The sequence below is a fragment of the Phaseolus vulgaris genome, chromosome 9, assembly GCF_051622355.1.
Source record: "Phaseolus vulgaris cultivar YP4 chromosome 9, ASM5162235v1, whole genome shotgun sequence".
Lineage (NCBI taxonomy): Eukaryota > Viridiplantae > Streptophyta > Magnoliopsida > Fabales > Fabaceae > Phaseolus > Phaseolus vulgaris.
Window position 1 is genome coordinate 36,627,334 of NC_143506.1, and position 27,311 is coordinate 36,654,644.

The 27,311-nt window shown below is 32.9% G+C and overlaps 2 protein-coding genes and 1 long non-coding RNA gene across 8 annotated transcripts; 2 read left to right on the forward strand and 1 right to left on the reverse strand.

Moving 5' to 3' along the window:
- The first annotated feature begins 1,116 nt into the window (after positions 1 to 1,116).
- Positions 1,117 to 16,258, forward strand: LOC137820214 (uncharacterized). Its single transcript, XM_068624161.2, has 13 exons — positions 1,117 to 1,418; positions 2,547 to 2,721; positions 8,849 to 8,932; positions 9,543 to 9,784; positions 9,861 to 10,104; positions 10,536 to 10,615; positions 11,104 to 11,188; positions 11,540 to 11,671; positions 11,765 to 11,878; positions 12,567 to 12,614; positions 13,883 to 13,967; positions 15,346 to 15,393; positions 15,470 to 16,258. The coding sequence occupies exons 1-13, from the start codon at positions 1,228 to 1,230 to the stop codon at positions 15,496 to 15,498; spliced, it is 1,557 nt and encodes a 518-aa protein (XP_068480262.1). The 5' UTR covers positions 1,117 to 1,227; the 3' UTR covers positions 15,499 to 16,258.
- LUT2 (Lycopene beta/epsilon cyclase protein) lies at positions 10,854 to 26,237 on the reverse strand. 6 transcript variants are annotated; one of them, XR_016515388.1, is made up of 13 exons: positions 25,536 to 26,237; positions 24,696 to 24,861; positions 21,384 to 21,519; positions 21,145 to 21,241; positions 20,965 to 21,067; positions 20,473 to 20,616; positions 20,282 to 20,389; positions 18,802 to 18,898; positions 18,594 to 18,722; positions 17,751 to 17,883; positions 16,973 to 17,132; positions 16,414 to 16,512; positions 10,854 to 11,168 (listed from the first exon to the last, which is right to left on the reverse strand). XR_016515388.1 is itself a non-coding variant. In XM_090294848.1 (11 exons), exons 2-11 carry the CDS (start codon positions 24,720 to 24,722, stop codon positions 16,967 to 16,969), a joined length of 1,140 nt encoding a protein of 379 aa, XP_090150974.1. In that variant the 5' UTR covers positions 24,723 to 24,861; positions 25,536 to 26,237; the 3' UTR covers positions 16,828 to 16,966. The 6 variants fall into 6 exon arrangements, 2 of the variants coding, with proteins under 2 accessions (XP_090150974.1, XP_068480256.1); XR_016515385.1 differs by having other exon boundaries at positions 21,145 to 21,255; positions 25,536 to 26,056; XR_016515386.1 differs by having other exon boundaries at positions 16,917 to 17,132; positions 21,145 to 21,255; positions 25,536 to 26,056.
- On the forward strand, positions 21,843 to 23,622 carry LOC137820215 (uncharacterized). The gene is made up of 2 exons (XR_011082585.2): positions 21,843 to 22,171; positions 23,260 to 23,622. It is a non-coding gene; the product is annotated as an uncharacterized LOC137820215 (long non-coding RNA).
- Positions 26,238 to 27,311: the final 1,074 nt, after the last annotated feature.

A 27,311-nucleotide genomic window follows, 5' to 3' on the forward strand; every position in this document is an offset into this window, starting at 1 on the left:
TTTCAGTACATATTTTCGTCTTCAAAAATTCCATCCTTGTATACAAACGAACCATAAGAATGCATAAAACAATTGTATAAACTTCATACGATATAGGATATAGGTAAGTATTGACAATTTATGTAAAAATGTTCATCTTTGATAATAAAATTAAACATCTCCTTTTATAAACTCATTATCAAAAGTTTTTTTCTAAAGGGTTAAATATGTTTTTTTACAATACAAAATTGATTTTCGATCTAAATTTTAGACTATCTATATGTTTGTAGTATGAAAATGATTGAGATGAGTTATTCTGAACATGAAATTGGTTCAATTTGAAGTTTCATTTCATCAATCCATTGAAAGTAATTAAATCAAACTTAAGTCTACAATCAAAACAACAATAAATATTAAAAAAAACTATAAATCTTTTAAAAAATTAACAATCATTTTACATTCAGAAAGATCATTTTCAATCATTCTCTTACTAAGAATCTTGGATAATATAAAATTTAAACAAAAAACAAAAATTAATTTCATGTTATGATACAGAAAAAAAAAATATTTAACCATTTTCTAAAATATCAATTACTAGAGCAACAACTACCCTCTATGTTTATTTGTCACCTTTTCCCAAGACACCCATTTTAGTAATAACTTATCACGTTTGTTTCCATCAAACTAGAAGTCTTATCTCACACATTGAGATTTTACACTTTCTTAACTTACTTTCTTCTTATACTTAAATGATTACTCTAACATTGATGAATTAGATAAAGAGTGATATTAGTTTGTTCACGAAAGTTTCTTTGGGATATAAAAATTAGTTGATTAACACGTGCTTCGATTTGAACTACAAAAACTCTTATTTAACTACGTAATGGAGTCAGATTTAATTGTTTATAGTCACTTTTCCACCTTTGGATTCATAAATAAATAATGGTGAGAAATTGATGGTTGGGAAGTTCCCACAGAGCAGCACCTGAAAAGGGTGAATCTTACGTTGTAACCTCGGATTCATCGACATCAGGGTTTGTTCCGAACTAAACACAGTCCCAATCATAGCTCAACACTTGTCGGACACAGAGAGACACAGAGGAGTCTTAATTTGTGTTCCTTGTCAGAACCATCACAATTCACAAACCACAGAGAAAAGAGAGGGAAGAAAAGAGAATAATTTTAATAATAATATTAATGATAATAATAATAAAAAGGTGAAAAATTGAGAAAGAGGGGGTTGGGAGCATGGAGAATCGCAGGATGGTGCAATCGGTGCATGTTAAGGAGGAGGAAGATAATAACTTGGGGGTGCTGGAAGAAGAGGATCAAGCAGATGTGGGGTCCAGCATAACCTTGGAGAGGGTTGCTGCAGCTAAGAAATTCATCGAGGACCATTACAGATCTCAGATGAAACTCATCCAAGAACGCAAAGAGAGGTATCTATACAAACACTTTCTTTTTTCTTCTTCAATCTTATGCTAACATCGTTTCTATTTCCTTATGTGTTATGGGGGGCTCTTAGTTCTTTCTATTTTGGCTCATGCTTTATGGTGGAAATGCCCTTTTATTGTGATGATCTTTTGTAGACAACCATTTTGTCAGACCATTGTAGATGACAAAGTTTTGTTGTCATGTTTATTAATTGTTAATGTAAATTTGTTGATCATAATAAGGTAATGTGTGTGTTTTGAGGAAGTTTTGTTACGAGGTTCAGATCCTTCTCTTAAATGATTTGTCTGTGTTGAATACACGTATTGGACAGCGACACTCGTAGGACACGTATCGGTGGAATGTCAAATTCAAAATATATTTGTTGGATTTCTGACAATTCTAGCATAATTTTAACACAATTTTAAAAATGAGAAATACATTAATTTTCTAAAAACTCAGACTTATTGTATAGATTTTTATTATGATTAATAAATCCTTTTGAACCAGTCATGAAAAACATTTTTATGCTCTAAAAGATTTTAAACATACTTATGCACATAAATCTCTATTGTCAATTTATATAATTCATAATTATATAATATATAGATTCGTATCTTGTATCCTACATTTTAGAGATTATATGTATCTCTGTGTCCGTGTCGTATCAGTGTCTATGCTACATAGAAGCTTTGGCTGTTTGTTAAATGGTTACATTGCATCTTTAGGGTGTGATACCTGCATGCTTTAATAATAATGTTGATTAATTCTAACTGGTTTTGTTGATGAAATTTGGTTTACAAGGAATCCTACAGCGACTTTATTTTTTCATATTGTATGAATGGGCTGGATGAGATGAAAATTTTCTCTGGGATTTGCATTTTTCTGAGCATTTTATCTGGATTCTGAAGAGTATTTAAGCCTTTCTTTCTTACCATGCTCTTTGGTACCACAAAATGTTCATGTATCTATTGATGTATGTTTTTGTATGAAACTTTATTTTTCATTCAAGTTATTTCTTTTTAGTAGAGTAGTCATGCTCAATGAAGGGACTTACATTTATTTAGTCATCTTGCTTTGCTTTCTAATTTTGAAAGTATTTTGGTAAGTTATGGGCATGATTTTAAAATTTGCAGGCGTTTACTGCTAGAAAAGAAGTTAGCGTCTGGTCATGTACCAGAAGAGGAACAAATCAATCAATTGAAGGATTTAGAGAGCAAGGAAACTGAGTATATCCGGTTAAAAAGACATAAAATATGTGTTGAAGATTTTGAACTTCTAACCATTATTGGTAGGGGAGCCTTTGGGGAGGTAGAAATATATATGATCATACTAGATAGTTCCTTTTTTTTTTATTGTGTGTTGATGTTTAAACGTGGTATTCCGTTTATATTGGCAATCTGGATCATGGATGATACCCAATTCAACTGAATCTTAATAAATCAAATGTGATGTATAGTTAGGAGATAATTATTCCATAACTAGGGTAAATTCCATTTTATATTTATTATAACATATTTGATTTTTTTATTGATTTAATTTGATTAGTATAACTTTAATTACCAATATTTCTTTCCTTAATTAGGTTGTAAATACAAATTTAGTCTGTAATCACATTTGTAAACACATTTAGAAATACATTCAATCTTTTTCTTTCAACTTGGTATCAGAACTCCCGAATCCAAGGAGACTCTGCTCTTGCATTTTCTTCGGGCAGTCTTCATTGTTGTAATCTTTTTTTCCGAGCAGTCTTCATTGCTACAACCTTTTTTTTCGAGCAGCCTTCATTGCTGCCACCTTTTTCCATTGACCACCACCTTGCACCGTTGATTGTCGACGGCTGTCGTTGACCACCACCAGAAACAACGAGTTTTGTGAACGAGACCATTACCACTAGATTTGGATTTCGCCGATTTGGAAAGCTCAGTCGGATTTGAGCTCTCATGGACTCCCTTAGTAAAACATCTAGCTCTTGTTCCTTAACTGATACAAACCAAATCAACTCACATTATTAACCATGAGTGGTAAGAATTCTAACTTCTTATCCTTTGATGTTTCTAGCATTGAGACTCTGGTGCTACTGACATATGACACCTCATTCCTCTTATTTTTCATCCTACACTGCTTTATCTAGCAACTAACTCATTAATGGTTGCAATATCCCCGTTACCGGTTGTGGTAATATCCACCTTCAACTTTCCTTTCTTTTAAAAAAATGTGTTTCTTGTTCCTAAACTATCTAATAACCTCTTGTATTGTCTATTCATAAGGTTACCCAAGATTTAAATTGTGCAGTAGTATTTTTTTCATTCTCATTGTGTTTTTTAGGATCTTGCCACGGGAAAGACGATTGAAATTGTTAAAGAGCAGGGTGGGTTATATTACTTACATCATGAAGAAAGTAAAAAGTGTGCCAGATTACAAACACTCACTACTAATCTTCAGTCAGACCCTGAATCTTGATCATCCTCTTAGATATGCTTCAACACATACATCTTGGTCATCCTCCATTTAGTACCTTAAAGTCTTTATTTCATGTTTTATTTACAAAAGTGTTTGTTGAACACCATCGAACAACCTTTCTTCCCAAGAATAATAGAAGTTCTAAACCTTTTGATCTTATTCATTCTTATGTATGGGGACCTTCACCTATTCCTAATATCTCGAGTGCAAAATAGTTTGTTTCATATATTGATGATTGTACTTGGGCTACTTGGATATTCCCCATGACAGATAAGTCTGACTTGTTTGTCAAATTTTATCGAATGGTTCAAACACAATTTGGACACCCAATTAAGAGATTGCTTTCTGATAATGGAAGAGAATACGTGAACCAAAACCTTTCCAAGTTCCTTAAGGAAAATGAAGTTGTTCATGAATTAACTAGTGTGAACACTCCTAAAAAATGGAGTTGCAGAAAGGAAAAATTGTTATCTCCTTGAGATTACTAGAGCTTTACTCATCCAAACTTCTGTTCATAGTTCTTACTGGGGAAGCAGTTCTGACTGTCACTTATTTGATCAATAGATTAGAGGGTGTTAGTCCTGATCAGCTTATGACCACATTATATCCTTCTATTCCCATTATGATTAGTCTTCAAATTCATGTCTCTGGTTGTCCTGTTTTTGTCCATGTTCATAGTTTTTATTGGGGTAAGTTAGATCCTCGGGCCATCAAATGTGTCTTCATTGGTTATGCCTTCAACAAAAAGGGATACAAATGTTATCACTCTCAAAGTTGTAAAGTCTATGTCTCCAATGATGTTACCTTTCATGAAACAAAGTCCTTTTTCCCTAGTTCTCAACTTCAGGGGGAGAGTATTCAAGAAGTTAAGGTCCTTGAGTTGTCACTTTTTTCTTTGTTGCAAGATTTCATTCTTATGGAGGATGACAAAGACACTGTGCCGACATCATTATGAGAGAAGAATAATGAGGACAAATATTTTGGGATACAATATTGGCGAAGGCAACAAGAACTCGTTCTAATCGAACAATAACTTCAATTGTCAAAACCGTAGGTAAGAACTCATACCCGTGAGACTCTTGAGGACACCTTAAATACCGTTTATGAACCTAACCTAGATGATTTACCTTTTGCCTTGAGAAAATAAAAAAGATCTCGTGTCAAATATCCCATATCCCAATTTGTGTCTACAAAAAAGCATTTTATGCAACACCAAAGTTTTCTTTCAACTATTGATTCTAGCAAAATCCCTATATCAGTACAAGAAGCCTTAAAAGATGAGAAATGTGTTTGAGCCATGAATGAAGAAATGGGTGCACTAGAAAGGAATGAGACTTGGGAGATTGTAGAGAGACCAAAGGATAAGAAAGTAGTGGGTTGTAGGTGGATATACATTGAATCGGTATAAGGCAAGGTTGGTTGCAAAAGGGTACACACAAATCTATGGGATCAATTATGAGGAGACTTTTGCTCCAATGACAAAAATGAATACTAGGATTATTCTCTCCTTGGCAGCGTACTTTGGTTGGGAGATGCATCAATTTGATGTTAAAAATGCCTTCTTACATGGAAGCTTGGAGGAAGAAGTGTACATGGAGATTCAACTTGGTTATGGTGACACTAATGAAGGGAATAAGGTGTGTAGACTTAAGAAGACTCTGTATAGTCTTAAATAATCACCTCGTGCCTAGTTTGGAAGGTTTACTCAAGCTATGGTATCTTTTGGGTACTGACAAAACCAAGGTGACCATATTTTGTTTTTAAAACATTCTTAGGATGGTAAACTCACTCTACTTTTGGTCTATGTAGATGATATGATTATTGTAGGTGATGATGAGATTGAAAAACAAACTTTAAGAGAGAGATGACTGTTCAATTTGAGATGAAGGATTTTGGGAAGCTGAAGTACTTCCTTGGGATAGAGGTTGCTTACTCTGGACATGGTATCTTTTTTTCTCAAAGGAAATACATCCTTGATCTCCACAAACAGACTGGTAAGTTGGGTTGTATGCCAATAGAGAAAAATCATAGGATTGAGAATGATGAGGAAAGTCCAATGGTGGAGAAGACACAATATCAAAGACTTGTCAGAAAGTTCATCTATCTATCATACACCATGCTAGACATAGCTATGCAGTTAGTGTGGTTAGCCATTCATGCATGATCCAAGAGAAAGGGACTTGTAGACAGTAAATAGAATTATTTAGAAAGTACTCTCTGGGGAAATGATTGTTATTCATAAAAGTGGAAAACTTATCCATGAAAGTATATACTGATGCTGACTATGTAGGATCAATTATTGATAGGAGATCCATCACAGGTTATTTCTTGTTCTTAGGTGGAAATTTGGTGACATGGAGGAGCAAGAAACAAAATGTTGTTGCAAGATCAAGTGTAGAGGCAAAATTTAAAGGCATGGCTCAAGGAGTTTTTGAACTATGATGGATGAAGATCATTGATGACATCAAAGTAAAATATGAAGCTCCTATGGGACTGGCGTGTGATAATAAGTATGTCATACTATTTCACACAATCCAGTTCAACATGACCAAACAAAGCACATAGAGATAGATTGACATTTCATTAAGAAGAAGTTGGATAATGATCTTATAGTTACCGGGTACATGGCAGATATGTTCACTGAGGGACTTCCCACAAAATCATTCAAGCATCTTACTTGTAAACTGAGAATGATAGATATATATTCACCAGTTTGAGGGGGAGTGTTGCGTAATTAGAAGATAATTATTCCATAATTAGTGCAAATTTCATTTTTTATTTATTAGGACAAATTTGATATCTTTTGGTGATTTGATTTGATTTGATTTGTATAACTTTAATTACCTAGTATTTTTTTGCTTTAATTACCTATTATTTCTTTCCTTAATTAGGTTGTAAATAATTTATAAATTTAGACTGTAATCACATTTGTAAACACATTCAATATTTTTTTTCAACTAAATGCTTACCATAAGGTTCTCCTTGTTGAAAAAGCTAAACCTTTTATGTGTATCCTTTGTTTATTTTTGCACAATCTATGTTCCTAAGAATATAACTTTCCGAAATACAGTCATAGAATATAAAGTCATGATCTTGCAATGATGTTTTGTTCCTCATGCAATTTGTTTTTCTTCTTCATCTTTTTTATCCTCTCAATAAAAGAGAAATCACTTAGTTTGGAAAGACCGAAAGGCTGGGGTGGTGACAATGAAGCCAACAATGTTCTCTAATGTTAGGATTCCAAATGTGAGTTTGAATCCCATATTTAGTAGAAATGAGTTAGATGAACAATATATAAGAAAGAAGACCTACAAACCATGTTTTGGGTTAGAGGTGGTGTCTTGGTGTCTTATATGGAATGCTCATGGCTCATTGGTGCCAAATGTCCCTAGCGTTCCCTTCGCACGAACCCAACAAAATGGTTTGATGAACATGTAACGAACATTTGAATGGGTGAAGAATCCTGGATTTGAGGATTCCTTATATCAAAAGTCTTTCTGACAAGAGTTTCAGGTAAGTGTGTCTCGGTGCAAGTGACTCACACTTGAAGGGGAGATTGTTAGGATTCCAATTGTGAGTTTATGTCTCACATTAAGTAAGAATGGGCAGATGAGTAGTATATAAGAAAGAAAAACCCACAAACCCATTGTCTTAAGGTTTTGGGTTGGAGGTGGTGTCTTGGTCTCTTATATGGAATGCTCATGGCTCATTGGTGCCAGCAAGAACCCAACATCTAATAAATAAAAGTTTGTACTAATAAAAACTAACATATTACTAACTAACATTTGTCGATCAAAATAAAAATATGCTACATTTTACAAATGACTAACAATCACGAACAAAAATATATGATGTTGGAGAAAAAATTATTTTCAAGGCTTCTCTGCCTAAGCTTGGATACCATATTAGATAGAAGATCATGGAGAAAACATAATATGTGAATACCCTATTTATTTTACTAAGTACTATGGTAATACAAGGTAAAGTATAAAGTACATTAATTAAGATAGGAAGAAAGAAAAGAAAAAATACTCCTTTACATATAGGTCTACAATTTTATGGACATTAAAATTGATGGGACCTTGGATATTATGACGTGCCTAAGTTTTACATCAAGTAGTATGAAATGCTTGGTGGAGTTCTTAAGTGGCATGGTTCTCCCCCTTGACAACTAGCTTTTAAGGGAGGGTTCCCCAAGTGCTTGGGTAAATGTAGTGGTCTAAAAAAAGAGCCACCATGGAGAGAATAACCATCAAGGTAGAGTGAAGCATTGTAGAGTGCATCCACTATGACATCAACTCTCAAGGGTGGTGCTATGGTAGAGACTTGGGTATTATGAGGTGTGTAAGTCTCAAATCTAGTAGTATGGAATGCTAAGTGATTTGATTGTCTCCCATGACAACTAGCTTTAGAGAGATGATTCCCCATATACTAATAAAAAAATACTAAATTTTGTGTACAAGAAATTATGTGAGTGAGAGGATCTTATAAACTTCAATTTTCATTGGAATAGGAAAATAAGTTATTATTGTTATTATTTCAGACATCTTTCTATTGTAAATGATATGATGTTAAAACAACACAAAAATGAAAACTGTGTTCCAGCAAAAAAAATAGAATTTCTTTATGCTTTTTTCCTTCCTCAATTCATTTAGGATTCTCAGAATATGTCAGCTAATCATGGATGCTAGAAATAAAATGTAGATTCCTCACTAGTTATTATCTAAACAAAATGATGGTTTGAATTGACTGTTGATTATACTTTTACCAAATAGCTTTTCTTTAAGTTCTTCCTTTCTATTTTGTGTCATTCAACTATCATATTCTTATATTTCCTTTTCTTCTAAGAGTTAATCTTTGATTATGTATGCTAGTATTAAGTAATGTGTGGTTTTGCGGGTTTTGGATTGTCTTTACTTTTGTTTGTATATCTCTGCCATTGAAAAGCTGTTAATTATTCCACATGGTTTCACAGGTAACACTCTGTCGGGAAAAGACATCAGGTAATATATATGCCATGAAAAAGTTGAAAAAGTCTGAAATGCTCACCAGGGGACAGGTGAGTCTTGATATTTTCTTTGATTGAATATGAAAGTTTGTTGTTTACATTCTTAAAAGAAAAGAAAGAATAGGGTAGATCTCTTGTACATATTGAACAAGCGGCGGCGGCGGCTCTGATGAGGCAGTGGGGTGGTGGCTGAAAAATTTTAATGAATAGTGGGTTCACCAATAAAAATTAAACCCTAACCCTATGTGTTCAATATACACAAGGGATTTATTCTATTCTTTCTTTTCTTTTAATATGGTATCAGAGTCATTTCAAGCCTATCCTAGCGATTGTTTGTTAGACTTATGAGGTCACCCGCTATCGGATCTTTATCGGACCACCTATAATTATCGTTATCGGATCGTTATCGTTATCGTTATCGGTCACACACGAGTTGGTAACCTCGGCGGATTGGTTGGAGATTGAGTAGAGATTAGAACATTTCATAGTATATAAGTGGGTGCAAACCTCACCTTATAAGCTTATTTTATGATGTTGAATTAGGCTTAAAGTCCACTTCTTAATAATTTCAAGAAAAAAAGAAAGTTATTTTTGCTATTATTTTCTAAATTTCACCATCTGATTTTATGTTGCCTAATTTATGAGTTCAATTTCATCCTAGGTTGAGCATGTTAGAGCTGAAAGGAATGTACTTGCAGAAGTTGCCAGTGACTGCATTGTGAAACTCTTCTACTCTTTTCAAGATGAGGAGCACTTATACCTCATAATGGAATATTTGCCCGGTGGTGATATAATGACTTTGTTGATGAGGGAAGAAACTTTGACTGAAACTGTGGCTAGATTTTACATTGCCCAAAGTGTTTTGGCCATAGAATCTATTCATAAACATAACTACATTCACAGGTTTGCATTTTTACATCTTGAATTATAATCTTCTAGTTATAAATCATAGTTCTTAAGCTTCTTCCTGTTCCCCCAGAGATATAAAACCTGACAACCTTCTATTGGACAAAAATGGTCACATGAAGCTATCTGATTTTGGTCTGTGCAAGCCACTTGACTGCTCAAGTCTATCATCTATTCATGAAATGGAGATCCTTGATGATGGGAACTTATATGATACCATGGATGTTGATGGAGCCTTGCCAAATGGCAGAAATGGTAGGCGCTGGAAAAGTCCCTTGGAACAACTTCAACATTGGCAAATAAATAGGAGGAAGCTGGTAATTGCCTTCTGCCCACACTCAAGGTTATTTGATGCATGGCTGGTTCTAATTTTTTATTTCTTACAAATTCACAATAGCAACATGACAGTATCTAATTGATCTATTTAAGATAAAAATGGTAGTACATTTAACTTAGAGGTAGTTAAACATGTGCCATGTATTGTATGAGCATACTAACCCCATGCCAGCAACATTCTTGGACAACTTAGTCCAATGAGTGTAATTGTGAATCAATGTAAAGAATGAAAAGATTTGTAATTGTTTATTTTGCACTCAGATGGTAAAATTCCTAGCTCTTTACATAGAGGTCTCATGTTTCTCACTAGTGGTCAATGAATGTGTGTGGTAGTAGTTAGTTGTCTCATTGGTGCATGAAATGTTGATTTCAATCATATCCTTCTTCAGCTTATCTATTTATTTCATGGCAGGCATTTTCCACTGTGGGAACTCCAGACTATATTGCCCCTGAAGTATTACTGAAAAAGGGTTACAGTGTGGAGTGTGACTGGTTTGTTTTCATATTTTTCATTTTCTGTCACTTGAGTTGCATCTATCCATTTCCTGTGTTAATAGTTTTGTCATTTTGAAGCTCAATATTCCAAGTTTTCTATCCAGACATTAAAGACTCTAGAATGAATTGTTCTGGATGTGTCAAGCAATATACCTTTTTGCCATGTAGCATAGGCAAACAGATTGAAAATAGTTCAGAAAAGGAACTTCTCTAGTTTTAAGAAGTTGTCATGACATTTTGGATTTAACGTGCATATTCCATTAAGTAGAGATCATGAATCATTTTATCATCTTTCTTAAAGAAGGGTTGAAGCATTGTAACCCATTCCAAATGGTTTTAATTTTAACCTTACATTATTATTCTTTATAATTCTTTTTACCTGAACAAAATTATGGTTCCCATGTAAAATATATTTTGCTTAAAGAGAAATGACATCCTTTATGATGAAATATCTTCCTTGTTGACAGAATTCTAACTTGCTGCAGGTGGTCTCTTGGTGCTATAATGTATGAAATGCTAGTTGGATATCCTCCATTTTACTCTGATGATCCTGTAACAACGTGCAGAAAGGTGAGAAAACTGCACATATATAAAGAACATGTTTCTGCACACATTTCAATGAACTTCTATCATAAAAGATAAACTCTAATAATGGATACTTTGTCTTTCTGATTATTTAATTTTGGATGTCATGTGATGCATTCTTAAGTCTTACTCTTGGTTCATTTTAATATCTTTTATGTGTTGCTTCTTAAATTTTTCTTGTGTTTTTATAATTATTTTGTGTATATCCTTATTCTCACTATAATTTGTCACAGTGCTCATTATATTAGTATTTAAGTGCCCTGTTTTTTCAGAAGCACTAACAGTAACGGTTGAAATTATGTCTACTTCTTTTGCCTTGGTGATGAGTATCTTCAGATCGTGCACTGGAAAAATCACTTGAAATTTCCAGAGGAGGCCAGATTGACACCTGAAGCCAAGGATCTAATATGCAGGTTGCTTTGCGGTGTTTCACACAGGCTTGGCACTAATGGAGCAGAAGAAATTAAAGTGTGTAAAATGTGTTGTTTTTTTGTCTACTGTAATACTCTATTGTTAAGTCATAATATTCATGGATAATATTACTGGTTCTTAATTGACCAGGCTCATCCTTGGTTCAAAGATGTCATATGGGACAGGCTCTATGAAATGGAGGCAGCATTTAAACCACAAGTCTATGGAGAACTTGACACTCAGAATTTTATGAAATTTGATGAGGTAATAAGACTATTATGATTTGGGAATGCTTCTTTTATTTATCAGTGTGCCTTGTCTACACCCATGATGTGTTTTGTATCCATGACTTTCGTAAACTAACTATAGTTGACTAGCATTTTTTTCCTAATCAAATTTACATAATAAAGGGTTTTAACAAGCTTTTTTCTGAATTTAGCAGCTTTATTTTCAGTATAGCCTAGTTTATCTTCATTTCTGATTTTCCCTGCACTTATCTTCCTGCCAAAGATTTAGAGAATAAGGTCTAATCTTTTTGCTCTGAGGGCTCTATGGTGTTTCTTTCTCTCTCTGCATGTCTCTGTAAGCAAGTAATGAAAGATAAGCATTTCGCCACTGATATATTACTCAAATTCCACATTGATCTTTCATTATGTGATCATTAACCCCTAATTATTTTGTATTGTTTGCAAAACCCCCATCTCCCAAATAATCCAAAACTGCACATATTTAGAAAAATTGGATTAGAAAAACTGACTAGTTCCTGAGAGAAATGTGTTAATATATCAATACTGTGCCAATCTCACGCATTTATATACCCCTATTTGTCACATAGTTGCAATGTATGGCTACATATAGTATCAGTTAATTTACCTTCTCACTTACTTTCATATTTAGATGTCCATTTTAGTGGCTGGAATTCTGACATTTTTGTAATTAATTGTGTTAACAGGTTGAACAGCCAAAAGCAACTAGAGCTGGATCTGGACCCTTCAGAAAGGTAGAAGCTTTATTTACTTGAAAGAATAAGATTTTTCAGACAGTAGTCAATTAACTTGCCTCTGATGTTCGCTTTTATGTATCTTTCAATTCAGAGAGGAAAATATTTATATCACCATAATAATCCTTAGTCCAACATTAAATATGTTGATACTCAAATTTTCGTCCAACCGAAATCCAAGAATAGCTGCATGAATATGTAAGGAAATAACGGATTTCCTATTAATGGGTTATATATATTTCCTATTTACCTTATTAATGTGGATTAAATGGATAGATACCTATAGTCTAATTAAGGGGATTATGGAAATCCTAATTAGCTATATAAATATAGACTATTGGTTATGGTCCCTATACACCAAAAAAACACACGTTTTTCTCCCCCATCAAGAGAGAGTAAGGTGGTCCCATAGAGGAATTAGGTTATTTGGTTGAGGAAGACCACAGACCTCCTGTTCTTGATTGGCCGTAGAGATTCCGCAACCGTCGGCACCATGGATCCAGGTATTTTAATTCATATTCTTAATAATTGGCATGAAAAACCTTGTTATATTTTCTAATTCTATAATCCGAAAATAGCCAATTAGAAAATATAACAAGGTCTTTCAAGCCAATTATCAAGAATATGAATTGAATTAAAATACTGGATCCATGGGAAGAAGAACATGTGTACCAAGCCTAATAGCCTGTATTTATATTGTTTGTTAATTAGGGTTCCCATAATCCCCTTAATTAAGCAATATCTACTCATTTAATCCACCTTAGTAAGTAAGGTAAATAGGAAATATAATTGTATATTATATATATAATTGTATTTATATTGTTTGTTAATTAGGGTTCCCATAATCCCCTTAATTAAGCAATATCTACTCATTTAATCCACCTTAGTAAGTAAGGTAAATAGGAAATATAATTGTATATTATATATATAACCCATTAATAAAAAATCCGTTGTTTCCTTAGAGAATATGTATCTATGGAACTTGCACATTACTTTTAGTTTCAAGCAATCATCGTAATATTGTTTTAGTTCTCAAGGGAACAATACAAAAAATTTCTCTCTAAAGATATGGCATATTTTCAAGGTTGATGATGCTTCAGAAAAAAACTATCATTTGCTTCACACGGCTTTCCATTAATCATGAGCACCTACACTTTTTCATTAATCATCGGTTGTAGTTGTTTAACCTGGCCAAATTTAGTTCCAGGATAAATATACATCGATCTATGTTCTCTCCTTACAGTTTATTGTATCCTCTTTGTTAACAGAAGCTCTTAACTACTCAAGATCTCAATTTTGTTGGTTATACATATAAGAACTTTGCTGCTGTCAAGGGGATGCGTCAATCTAATGGTAGGTATTGTTTCCCCCGAAGTATAATTCTACAACATCAATTTATAAAACTGCATTTGTCTATTGTTTTTGTCAACGATTAATCTGTGTACCAGATCGGTTAATTAATCTTATCTGCCCAAAATCACTCTTGGATTTACAAGTACTGTGCATTGTGATATGCTTTAGAGACCTCAGACCTAAATATTAAATAACAAACTAGTGTATGAACATGTAACTGTTAAAACAATCCTTCTTTTTATCTGTAACTCAGCTTTCCATAAAGCTGCTTTTTTTATATTCTATCTAGAAGGGTCATAGGTTACACTACCTTTTACGTATGGATACAATATATACACAAGAGACTCAACAAGTTCTCTAAATAGGAAATGTCGTTAGTAGTTACTGTTAGAAAAGAAACAATTGTAAACTTTTCATGTATTCTCTTATTCCCTCAATAAAGATTTGGAATCTTTCTTCTCAAGGTTCCTTCATTTTTGGATGTTCTTCGTGTTATCAAGGCACCTAGAATTACATCCATTCATATCTATTGGAGATCTCTCGACTAAGGACTAAGGATAAAGACATTTCATAGTATATAAGTGGATGCAAACCTATCCCCTATAAATCGGTTTTATAAAGTTGGGTTACGCTTAAAGTTCACTTCTTAATATGTTATCAGAGTCATTTATAGTCTATCCTAACGAGATTTTCTTGGACTTATCAGACAAGAACATTTCATAGTATATAAATGTGTACAAACCTGACCTTATGAACCGATTTTATAAAGTTGAGTTTTTGTACATCTGGAAGTGTGACTGGCAGAATTAGCAGGCTCAATACAACGTACCCTCAATGATTCTTTAAAGGATACACATATTCTCGTGGGACAAGATTAGCAAGAATTGATTTTTCCAGGTTTAATGGTGATAATGCGAACCAATGGATTTATGAATGTGAGAATTTCTTCTTAATTGACCTTAACATGAGGATGTTCAGGTGCAATTAACATGAGGATGTTCAGCGGCACACAACTCTTGCCAAGTTTATGAATTGTTCCGTGCTATCTTGGAAGGCTTATAGAGGGTTGGGGAGAGAAATATTTGGAGATGTGTGTGTTGATAAAAGTACAACAAACTAAATCTGTGGGGCGAGTATTATGAAGAGTTTGATTAAAAATACAGAGATTGATTGTCACTGTCCAAGAGAAGTTGTTATCTATGGATATTTATATTGAATTTATCAATTTCCTCATGAGTTATGACTTATGCGAATGATTGCTTATTATAAGTGTAAAGTAGCACACACGTTGCATCAGATATTTCATTTCATTTCATCCCATGATATATATTTTTATAGATAATAAAGATTATAACCACTTTTTTGGAACGTGATACAGATCCAGGGAACATGTCACCACAGCGGACATCCATTGACTCTACACACAGTAATGGACCTAACTATGACAACTACTCCTCAATATTCTTTGTTTAAAACTGTTCTAACTGAACCATGTGCTCTAGGTGATTCTGGAGTAAACTATTCCAACTGAATGGACGTCACAAAGTCATAGATGGTTGCACCCTCTGGGAACACCATTTCGCATGTGAACAATGACCCTAATTTTTTTCTTTTCAATTTTCATGTATAGACCTGTGTAGCAAATAGATGAGCTTGGTGATGGGCAAGCCTGCTTATTTTTCAACCAAGTTTACCTTAACCTTTAGTGCCAACACCCACCTATCATGCACAACTTAGTGTACAGGGATATCTGCATCACTGGTAACTCCTACTATATGTGAAAGTTTTGAAGTTAAAAGTATTTGTAATCGTAAACTTGTCACTCTTCTTGACCACTTGTGCCGAGGTTAGCAAAGAAACATGTGCCATCACTTGAGGCAAGCAAATTCTCCTTGTTTTCCTCTCAATCCACCACTTTTCTGTCCCTAATGGTATCTAGACTTAAGCAACCTTTTGTTTCCATCAAGTTAGATGCAGGTCAAGTTGTTGAGTTATGACAATGTAATGTGTTGACATAATGGCAACATCAAGTGATATCAATGGCAGGTTAGTTCTCATTCCTATTAATGATTGTCATCACTAGAATTCTGCTTTTGCTGGCATTATACAACTTCAGAGGTCGTTGCTTGTGTCATGCCAACGTGAATGACAATAATGTGCAAAATCTTTTGTATCTAAATTTCTGAAGGCTTCATTTCTTTACATTCTTTTTACAACGATTTGCTGATTAAATGTACTTTGGAAAAGACGTCACGAACATAATATATAGCATTCTTTTCTTTTAACCGTCCATTTACAATTCCATTATCCTTTACAACCAGTTTACATTTTTTAAGTGAATTAATATTATAAGACTAATTTCACAAGAAGAAGAAAAAGCCCCAAAGCACGAAAGTCTTTTATACCGAAGCGATTAGTGGAATGATATGTAAAAGTACCGGCATACCTGAGAAAGGAAGATGACACCCATTATACAGTGTGATGTGGGTGACTCTGCTTGATGAGATGAGCTGAATCCTCAGACGGGCATGGCGTGATTTAAAGTCTGTTCATAAACATTGTGCATCTTTTAAAGTTTTTAGAAATGTATATTATTAAAGGTAAAGGTTGAGGTGTGGATTGTGGATGTAGAGATATAATTTATGTTGCATGCTTATGCTCAGCATAACACGAAATAATAGTCCCAGGATGTAATATAGCTTAGAAAGTACACCCGTGTGGAAGTTGACTGTCAAAATATGTTTTCTTAAACCAGAAATGATTGTTCTTCACAAAGGGGGAAAATTATGCGAAACATTTCTAACACCAAAAGAGCTACAAGCGTATAAAATGGAGGTGCAGTTTAATAGCAGATGGGATATAAAATTCATAAGAACCATATCAGATTAAAATATGTATGTCTATACAAGAACCAAGAAATTGCTGTAATAGCTCCTATAGTAATCTAACCTGTCTCCCAATTCGAGTACCTAACGTGGGAAATAGGTCAAAGAAACGTACTATACCGCTAAGTAAGTCTTTATCATGGTTGCACCAGTAGGATCTGAAAGCAGATGTCTGACTAGAGACATTCTCAAGTTATTTGGTGCTATTATGAACATGTAGAAAGCAAATAATACAAGATCTGTAGAGGAGAGAGAGGAGCCAAGAAATCCCTGCCACATCCTGCGAGGAAAAAACACTACATGATAATTCCATAGTAAAGCAACTTCTATCACAAAATTGGGAGGGCCTAGAGGGTTTGGGCAACAAGCAATGATGCCAGCTATGATGAATCGATACTTCAATCTTCATGAAGTATTCGTATTCGACACGTATCTGTATCCGATGCTTTAAGATACTTTACCGATACTAATTTATAAAGCACTAATATTTTTATGATGATAATATTTTATAAATTTTTATTTTGACAATGTTTAATAAATGTGATTTTAATTTGAATTTACACAATTACAATAATAAGTATATGTCATGTAGTTTTTCAGAATGTAAAAGTAGATGCAGAACAGATATACTTCGAGCCACAGATTAAGGTTGGATTAGAAATAAGTTCTTAAAAACACAGTTTTCTTATTCTGATTGATATTTTAATCTAATTGGATGTGTGAAAGTATTGGCATAAATGGAAAGGACTAGGTAAATGGAAAGGCTTTAGTTAATTTCTTTTATATAGATCTCCTTGAACGTTAACATGAGATCCATGTGTTATATTATACTTGGAAAACATTATAAAGCACATCCCAATATATACATGAGAGCAAATAGATCGAAAATAGATCGTACCAATCAGGTAGGCAGAAGAAAGTACGAAAGAATGTTCGAATTCCCCCAATGTCCAGCTGCAGAATTAGAGCTAATCCAAAAAGAAAGAATGCCCTCTGCCGTTTCCTTTCTTGTGGCCAAAGTGTATTCCAAGCTGAAAGAAAAAGAAAATTCAAAATGCATATACCACATGTAAAATGGTTCCACATCACCATCAAGTATGAGTGTCAGCTTAAAAGTTTTGGCAATTTACATAACATTTATATCACAAAAATAATTTACAATTTTTTACGGTACAATAACTGATTTATGGGTGGGCATGGATGGGATGGGGTTTATATAAATCCTAGATCAAAATGATTGAATTTTTTGAATTTAGTTTATATTTGAATTTAAGTCAGAAAATTTCCATATCAATTTAATTTGGTTAAAAAATTACATTCAAATTAATTTAGTTATTATACCATTTTGCTAAGTAATTAAAATATTTTTCCAAGATTGAATTGTTAATTTTGGAAGTGAGTGATCATATACCGTGACTAGTAGCTCAGTGGTTGAAATAGAAGATGCAAGTGTTCAATGATTCTAACTGAAATTGTTTGTTCTTTTTTTCTTTTATGTGTTCCTTTTTCGCGTTGATTAGTTACTTCTTTTTATTAAACTTTTTTTGTTTTTTTTTATCTTGCGACAAATATGAGCATCTATGGATGTTGTATGTGTCTGTCCATGTCTAATATAATCAAGGCAAAAGAAATTCAGTAACCTTTAGTTTGAGGAAAGAAACAAAATAAGCATAGTTTAAGCAATGTCAGAAACTGAACTACTTTAATATCTAAGGTTGTGATAATGAGTGTTCTTGATTACCTTGCATAGATAGATTATCCTTTCTTCTTTCTTGGGTAATAATGTCCTTGGCATGGCCATCTTTCAAAATAGTAGCAATTACTGAAGCATATTTTGGAGCTTCTGACAAAGATCTCACAACGGAGTAGCCTATTGGATAAAAACTGATATTGAATGGCAATAGATTAAATAAGCATATCCATTAAATGAAAATATGATGAAGTCGTGCCTGTGGCTGGATGCACCATGCTGGCGGCTGCACCAAATGCAAGGTTCTTTTGTTCTGTGTTCGGTAAGGATCCGCCAACTGGGATATAAGACCATTCCTACATTATAGATGAAAGGTAATTTCTTTTGTGCTCTCAACATTCAGATTCTGTCTCAAGAGATGTGCACTAGAAGAACTTGTACTCATCATATTATTCATATATATATATATATATATATATATACACACACACACGAAGACATATTAGATTACTCCATGAATAACTAACAAAGTAATTCTATATCTACACATTTCGTTTTCTTTTAATCTAAAGTTAAAGATAACTAACCAAAATCATTAAGCTAAGAAAAATTAAAGAGTGAAGACGAAAGTATGGTTATTCTAGAGTAACTTAATTTCATTTATCTGAACAAAGAAAGAAGAGAGATCAAGTTACTCCAACAATAAATACAACACCTATTATATGTCTTCGTCTTTAATTTTTCTTAATTTTTAGTTAGATCAAGAGAAAATAAAGAGTGAGAATGAAAAACAACAATTTTAAACTATATATATATATATATATATATATATACATGCATGTGTGTAAAAGAGTGTATTAATAGGTTATGACAACAATGTCCTAAATGCGTCCAAGTTTTGCAAGTATACTCCTTCTAAGAAATAAGAACTAATTGTTTTTAAGTCACAAATTATAATTCCAACTTCTTTAAATAAATGCAAAGTAATCTCATGTTCTCTGAAGTGGACAAGACCGACCGGTTCGACAAGGAACATGTTCCTTATCCGGTTCAGTTGTGGTGTGAAGTCGATGATGCATAAAACCGGACAAAACGGTAAAACAAATTGGGTTAACAAAAAAATTTAATAAATCACATTCTAACATTTAAAAAAAATATAGAGCAACCTAAAATAGTAGGCTTTTTCTTTTCTATTATAATTTTAAACTTCTTGTTTTCAATAACTATTCATGTATATTCTTAAAATTTCAATTTAGATATGATACAAATACTTTATTTAAATTTTTTAAATATATTTTAAAGGGTAAATATTCAGACCAGTGCAATAAGTAAGCATATTTATTTGAATTCCGCTAATAATTAAGATAATTCAACATGTTTTTGGTATTCAAGAACAGTGAGTGTGTTTTTTTGAAGGAAAATTATAGTTAATATGCAATTAATTTTGATGGAATTTTTCTTTGTATTATAATCTTAAAAAATCAGAATCTTATGTTTCATTTTATTTAACATCACAAAATTATGATACCAGTTATTTTTAATATTATTTTACATATTTTTATTAATATTAATTTAACCCGGTGCGATCCCACTTCGTAAACCTTGAACTAGTATGTTAGTCAGGTCAATTACGGTATGGTTTTAAAAACATTGTTATTTATAAAAGGTACAAGCTAACAAACTCACATAATACACACATACACACTAAACAATCGAACCTAGCATTTCAAATATCTTACCTCTTCGTAAGTTTTAGTAATTCTGATCCCCATTGAATGTAATCTCGAAAAGAGCTTCTTCTTTAGTAAATCAAAAGGCATTGCGTCTTTTGACGCTAAACAGGTTTCCTGCAATTGTCATTTTTACATAAAGTGTTAACAGAACTGTAACACGTAATGTAAAACACTAAACTAAAAATCACGGAGCAAACCTCAAAAAACACTCTTGTACGGGACATGGGCATTGCATAAAGAAATGTTGGATAATTTGCTTCTAGACCTTGAACATTTTTCTCCATGTAGTCTCTGTAATCCATGAAAACCATCAGATTTGGATCATAAGGATTGTTTTCCACCTGATATTGTAACAAGAAAAATGTCATTATAACAAGCTATCACATCTTATTTAACTTTCATTAATAAAACATATTAATTAACTTAATGGCATTAAAAAAGTATGACGAGAAGAAGCACCAATTTTGGTTTGATTTAACCGGACTTATAAACTGTGTTATTAATGAAAATGTATTGACACCAAATAGTCAAAGATATAAAAAAGTAGAACTTTCTAGGTCACAGGATCTAAAATTATGGAGATTGAGGAAATGAGAAAAGATTCTCAACAATTAATGTTAATATAGCATCAATCTAAACTAAAACTAAGTAGTAAACTGAAAAACAGAAACAGAGAGCCAGCCTCCGACCTCAACTTCCACACCGTAAGCTGTTTGAACAGAAACCTTTGGACCCCCGACCTCATATTGCAACAGTTTCCCCGAAGCAGCTCCTGATGCAACAGTAACAAGCCTATAATAACATGTCAGAAGTTACCATATATAATAGATAAATGGATAAAAAAAATAGAAGCGTGTGAGTGATCATACCTGCTGGGCACTACAATATCATATTCACAGACAATACGACTGTGACCATTGCTCGCCTCAATAATACTTTCTACTCTTGAGCTAAGATACGAGACACCTGACTCGACACACCTAGGGAAAATTAATATGAATCAAAAATCTACAAAAGTAAATAAAATAATTGTTATTAGGAAATTAAATTACAATTAGTAGAAATAACAGTGATACTAAATATATCGCCAGCAGTTGGACGATTGTACCTGCGTAACAATTCCTCGTGAAGCAGATGCCGACTGACACGTCCATAGGAACGTCCAATAAAAACGGGGTCCTTATTGTCGAGATAGATAATGGTATCCTTCCAAACATGTTCAATGCAACCTTCAAGTCCGAGATCTGAAATTAAAATAAATTATTTATCTATTCATAATATCAACTAAGCAAGTATGCGCTCTGGAAAAAAAAAATTAAGCATCTAACTTTTTGGTGCAGAACGTATAAAACTCCAAATTGAACACTTACAAAATATCAGAGTTTACTGCACATCAAAATTTATAAGCATTAAGAAATTCCATTAAAATGAGTTCAGCTTTGTTAGAAGCTTTTTTCATTTAACTTCCCAAAAGGTAAGATGCATAACTAAATTTTACTTTATATTAGTTTATAGAGAAATTGATGAATTAACTAAATTGCACGTCTTCCCGTCATCGAAACCTCTTGGTGACACCTCTGTTTGACTCACCAGACTTTTTTTGTCTCTGTTTCTGACCTCCTTCATCTGTTCAACAGGTCTTTTCGGTATCATCTTGTGATCCATTGATTATTTCTTTTTTCCTCTCAAAGTCCAGCTCAAGCTCAAAGTATAGACGACATTGTTCCACCAACTCTTCTCACATACCAGTGCGCCCGGCACAAATCACTCCTTCATCCTTGTCTAAAGATAAGCATGAGTCAAATCCTCTACCACCAAATTCCCATACCATGGATCCCTTATCCTCGTCACCTTCTCCTGAATCTAATCATGTTCGGTCTATTGCTCTTAGAAAAGGTATTCGATCTACTCATAATCCATATCCTATCCAGTTTATAATTTTTAAGTTATCATCATTTCTTTCCTTCGTATTCTTTTTTTGTTTTCTCTTTGTCCACCATTATTGTTCATACTAATGTTCATGAGACACTTGGTCACCCTAGATGACGATAAGCCATGATTGATGAAATGCACTTGAACATTGTACCTCTTCCTCCTAGTAAGAAGCTTGTGGGTTGTTGATGAGTTTGTGCTATTTAGGTAGGTCCTACTAGTGAAGTAGATTGTCTCAAAACACGTTTAGTAGCTAACGGATAGAATTAAATTTATGCCATCGTTTATTGTGATACTTTTTCTTCTATGGCTAAGATTAGCATTGTTTGGGTTTTTCCTGCTATGGTTACATTCGTCACTGGTGTCTTCGCCAACTTGACATTAAGAATGTTTTTCTTTCATGGTGATCTAGAGATTTACATGGAACAACCTCTTGAATTTGTTGCTTAGGGGAGTCCGGTTTAGTTTGTAAATTACATGGGCATCTCTATATGGCTTGAAGTAATAATCTCAAGCCTGATTTGGTAAATTTAGTCATAGTGTGCAGATTTTTGGATTGAAGTAGAGTGGGACAGATCATTTAGGGTTTTATTGTCATACTTCTTCTGGGAAGTGTATTTATATTATGGTCTATCTTGATGATTTGTTATTACAAGAAATGATATTACTAAAAATGCTCAATTAAAAGAACATTTATTCAGCCACTTTCAGACCAAGATCTGGGCTATCAAAAATATTTTCTTAGTATTGAAGTGACACAATCAAAACAATGTGCAATCATTTCATTGAGAAAATACACTCTTGATATTTTGGAGGAAACAAACCTAAAAAGTTGCAAACTCATTGATAGTACTATGGGACTCAAATCAAAAGTTTATGATACCTAGGTAAACTTTTCTTAGACCCAGAGACATATAGAAGGTTTTTGTTGGAAAACTCATTTATCTCACCATAACAAGATGTTATCTTATCTTATCCAGTAGGAGTTGAGTCAATTTATGCAAACCCCCCACATTGATCATTATAATGTTGTGATTTGCATTCTCAAATAGGTAAAAGGGAACTCAAGACAGAGAATGTTGTATGAGAACAAGGGAAATACTCAACTCTTCAGAGTATTGTGCTACAAATTGGGGTGGTTGTGCCCTTGATAGAAGATCTACCACATGATGTGTATTCCTTGGAGGGAACCTTGTATATGGGAAAAATAAGAAACAAAGTGTTGTTGTTTGGTCTAGTGTAGAAGTTGAATATCGATATATGACCCTAGCTCATGTGAACTTGTGTGGATTAGATAACTCCTTCAAAAGTTGAAATTTTGTAAAAATGAGTAAATGAAATTGTATTATGACAACCAAGCAGCTCTTTCTATTGTCTTCAATCTAGAGTTTTATGAGAGAACCAAAGATATAGAGATTATATGTTTGTCATTTTGTTAGAAAGAAGTTGTTGTTACTAAATTTGTCGACTTTAATGAACAATTTGGAAACATTCTAATTAATCTCTAAAAAGACCTAGTATTCAATTTATACTTCCAACTGAGGGCAATGTTGAAATCTAATATTATTTTTATTATTATTTTCTTTGTGTGTACCAGTTTTAGGATTACGGTTTTAAGCAATTCTCTTGCCTCTTCTTTATATACATCAATAAAAGTCCAACAGTGTAGGTTGAATACAGTTTCTTTCGGTCATTTTATTTGTTCAAGATTACTTAATTGACAAAGTTACTATTAAAATAGTCAGCTCAAAATATTTTCCATAAACGTATGCTGTTTCTAGATGGTATTGCTAACAAAGGTAAGGGAAAGTGTTAATCCTAAACTTAGAGCTCTAAGATTTTAGAATAAAAGAATTTTCGCTTGAGTAGGAGCAAAATAGGATATATGTAATATAATTTTAGCAAGAAAAAGAAGAAAAATGCTTTTAACGCAAAATAGAAGATGTCATACCACAAGTTATAAGCTTAAGTATGGAATCGATAGTATGAAGTAATGGGAAAATTAATAAAGTTGTCAGTTCAAGAAACAAATCGAGGGTTTAAATGAAGAAAGACGTCAAGGTTTATTTATAACCAGAAAGTACTGATTAAGCTCAAAAGGAAGTTTTATCGTACCACTATACAGCCACTTGAACTTTACGGTACTGAATATTAAGCTTTAAAAGGAAAACACATGAAAAAGTTTATAGTAGTAAAAAGGAAAATATTAAGAGAGATGTGCGGCGACAAATAAAAGATGGGATATATTAAAAGGAATTTTATGGTAAATAATACTTATGAGAATTTGATTTTTGGCCGCATAACGTGTAATCGACTTCATTTGTTAGGATAAGGTTATTATCATTGTTCTAGTTGTCTCTAACCCGCATGGCCATATTGGCTCTAGTCAATATGCGTTAGGCTTGAGTGCGGTGAGCTGACACAAAATTTTAAATAAATATCACATCATATACAGATAGCATCAGTAATGGTGCAGCAAGAATGATACCTCTAAATTCGTCCTCCCACACACCATAATTATTGGTAAAAGGAAGATCCGGACCAATAAGCCCAACTTTTAGTCCCAACTTGGCCGATTCAGCAGCCAGAGCAAGACCAGCCGGACCACAACCAATCACAACTAGATCCAGTATATCATCTCCTATAGGTGGCAACTGCAAGGGTGGTTAACAACAGGTTCTTAGTAGTAAGAAAACTGAAATGCAAAACACAATTTAGTTAAATATAACGGCAATCATCAAAACTGGTCCATTATAATCAGAACCAAAACCATCTTCACACCTGAACTTCTTTTACATAACTCAATTACCAATATGTCCTCAACAAATGTAGCGAAATTCCTCAGAAAAACAATACTCAATCACTTTATCATCAGCATATTATACCTAATTTACTTCATGTACGGATAACTATGCCTTAATATTATAAGTATCTCTATTTTTTTAAAAATAATTATGAAAATCAAATACAAATACATGAGAAAAAAAAAGTGTACTCTTCATGGATAATTTTTAAAAAATAAAATAAAATGTATAATACTATTCTGTATCGACAATTGGATACATTTCGTATCTAGTACATGTATGGTATCTGCTAACCATACAAGATGACTATTCAAACAAAAATAGAAGCTACAGTAACCTAAAAGCAAAAAAAAAACAATAAAAGCCTAAAACAATATCCATTAAATTTTCAACCAAAAAAATAGAAACATAGCACAAAAATTCATCCAATCCTCATGAACCTTTCAGAACATATCGATACTCTGCATCCAACAGAAAATAACAAGAATCAAAATCCAAGAAATATGAGCCAGAGAACCAGAAACCTTATCCACGAGCTTGGATTGCATTTCCATGGCTTTGTTCTGTTGCATGTGTACGAAAACGAGTTCGGAGCCACCGGCCTTCACGTAATCCTCGTCATCCGCAAAGTTTTCTTTGGTCGCCACGCAACTCTCGCTCCCTGCCTTCGCCTCCGCCTTCAGCCACCGCGAGCGCCACCGAACGTCGTGGCCGCCCGAGGCGGTTCGTCTTCTCCACAGGTTCTTCCTCCGCAACCTCAACCTCGACGAAGGACTCAGGCAAAACGCCATTGCCGCCAAGTTTCTCGCTGCAACGCACTCCATTTCGTTGTCGTTTTCAGTATTGGGCACTGCTTTGGTAGTTTCTATATCACTCCTTCCTCCTCACCATCACATTCAAGTCCTTGGGTATTTAAAGCACTCTGAAGATGCAGTTACGCCAACTCGATTCTTAAAACGACGACGTTCTCGGTATCACGCTAAACGTGTGCGAGTGTTTTTGCGATCGGTTCAGTTTGCTTTCTGTTTGAGAGGGATATGGTGATGCTTCGATTTTAATTTGCTGACATTTTAACAGCGATCCTAAACTTCCACGTGGCATGCTTGGATTGGACGAATTTAAGAAAATGCTAACCTTATCCAAAACGCTGCAAAAGTCTCCAACAAAACTAAAGTCTGCTACAAAAAAAATATGTGTGAAAGCAAAGCAATCTGAACCGTTCATCTGATTGCATCCAATGGAGTTCGATTTATCTATAACATTAATGAAGGTTTTATCATTTTATCCTTTAAATAATAGTTTTTTAAAACTAAAATAACTACTAAAATTATCTAAAAAAATATAAAAATTATTTCTATTTAATTTAATTAGATTATGTTATCCATTAATAAATAAAAAATCATCTATTTATTTATTTAATAAAATAAGTAATTATTTTTATTTCAAAATAACTAATTAATTTTTCATCCTTCAAATAATAATTATATAAATTTAATGTTATTTTTATAAAATTATATATATATATATATTAATCTATAATATGAGATTCTTCTATTTGTTGTACAAAAAAAATTTACCATCTTACTCTCTAAATAACTATTTTTTTAAACTAAAATAATTATTAAAATTATATTAAAAAATTATAATAAAAAAATATATTTTAAATTATACTATTTTTTAATTATTTATTTATAAAAATAATAAAACTATAAAAATTATTAAATTATATAATTATATAATTTTTTTAAATAATGATTACACATATGCTATATGTGTTTCTAGTATCTATATTATTTTTCCTTCTAACCGTCTTATAATCATTATTTTAATATATGTATTATTATATTTGATTTTGCTTAACTTATGTATTATAAAAATAAATTACTATATTAACCTAGTGTTAAACTATAATAAGAACAAGAACTACAAAGCTTTAATATACTTTATCGTAGAAAAAGGAAGAACACAGGATGAAAAGAGCCAAGTTATGCAAAATCAAAGTAAAAACAAACTTAAAAATTAGGAAGAAAAGAGCTAAGTTATGCAAAACCAAAGTAAAAACAAACTTAAAAATTGTGTTGAGTTGAAAAAAACACCTTTAAGAAAGAAAATAATTATCTTATATAAAATAAAATTTGATTTTGTCTTAACGATTATAATTACTAATATAACACACACTTGTATGAAACCTTTTGAAAAGAAAATAACAAGAATTGTGATGAAAAAAAGTAATACAAAACATTTTGAATAAACAAGCTTTCTCAAAATTATCTAAAGTATCCAATAACTTAAATATAAGC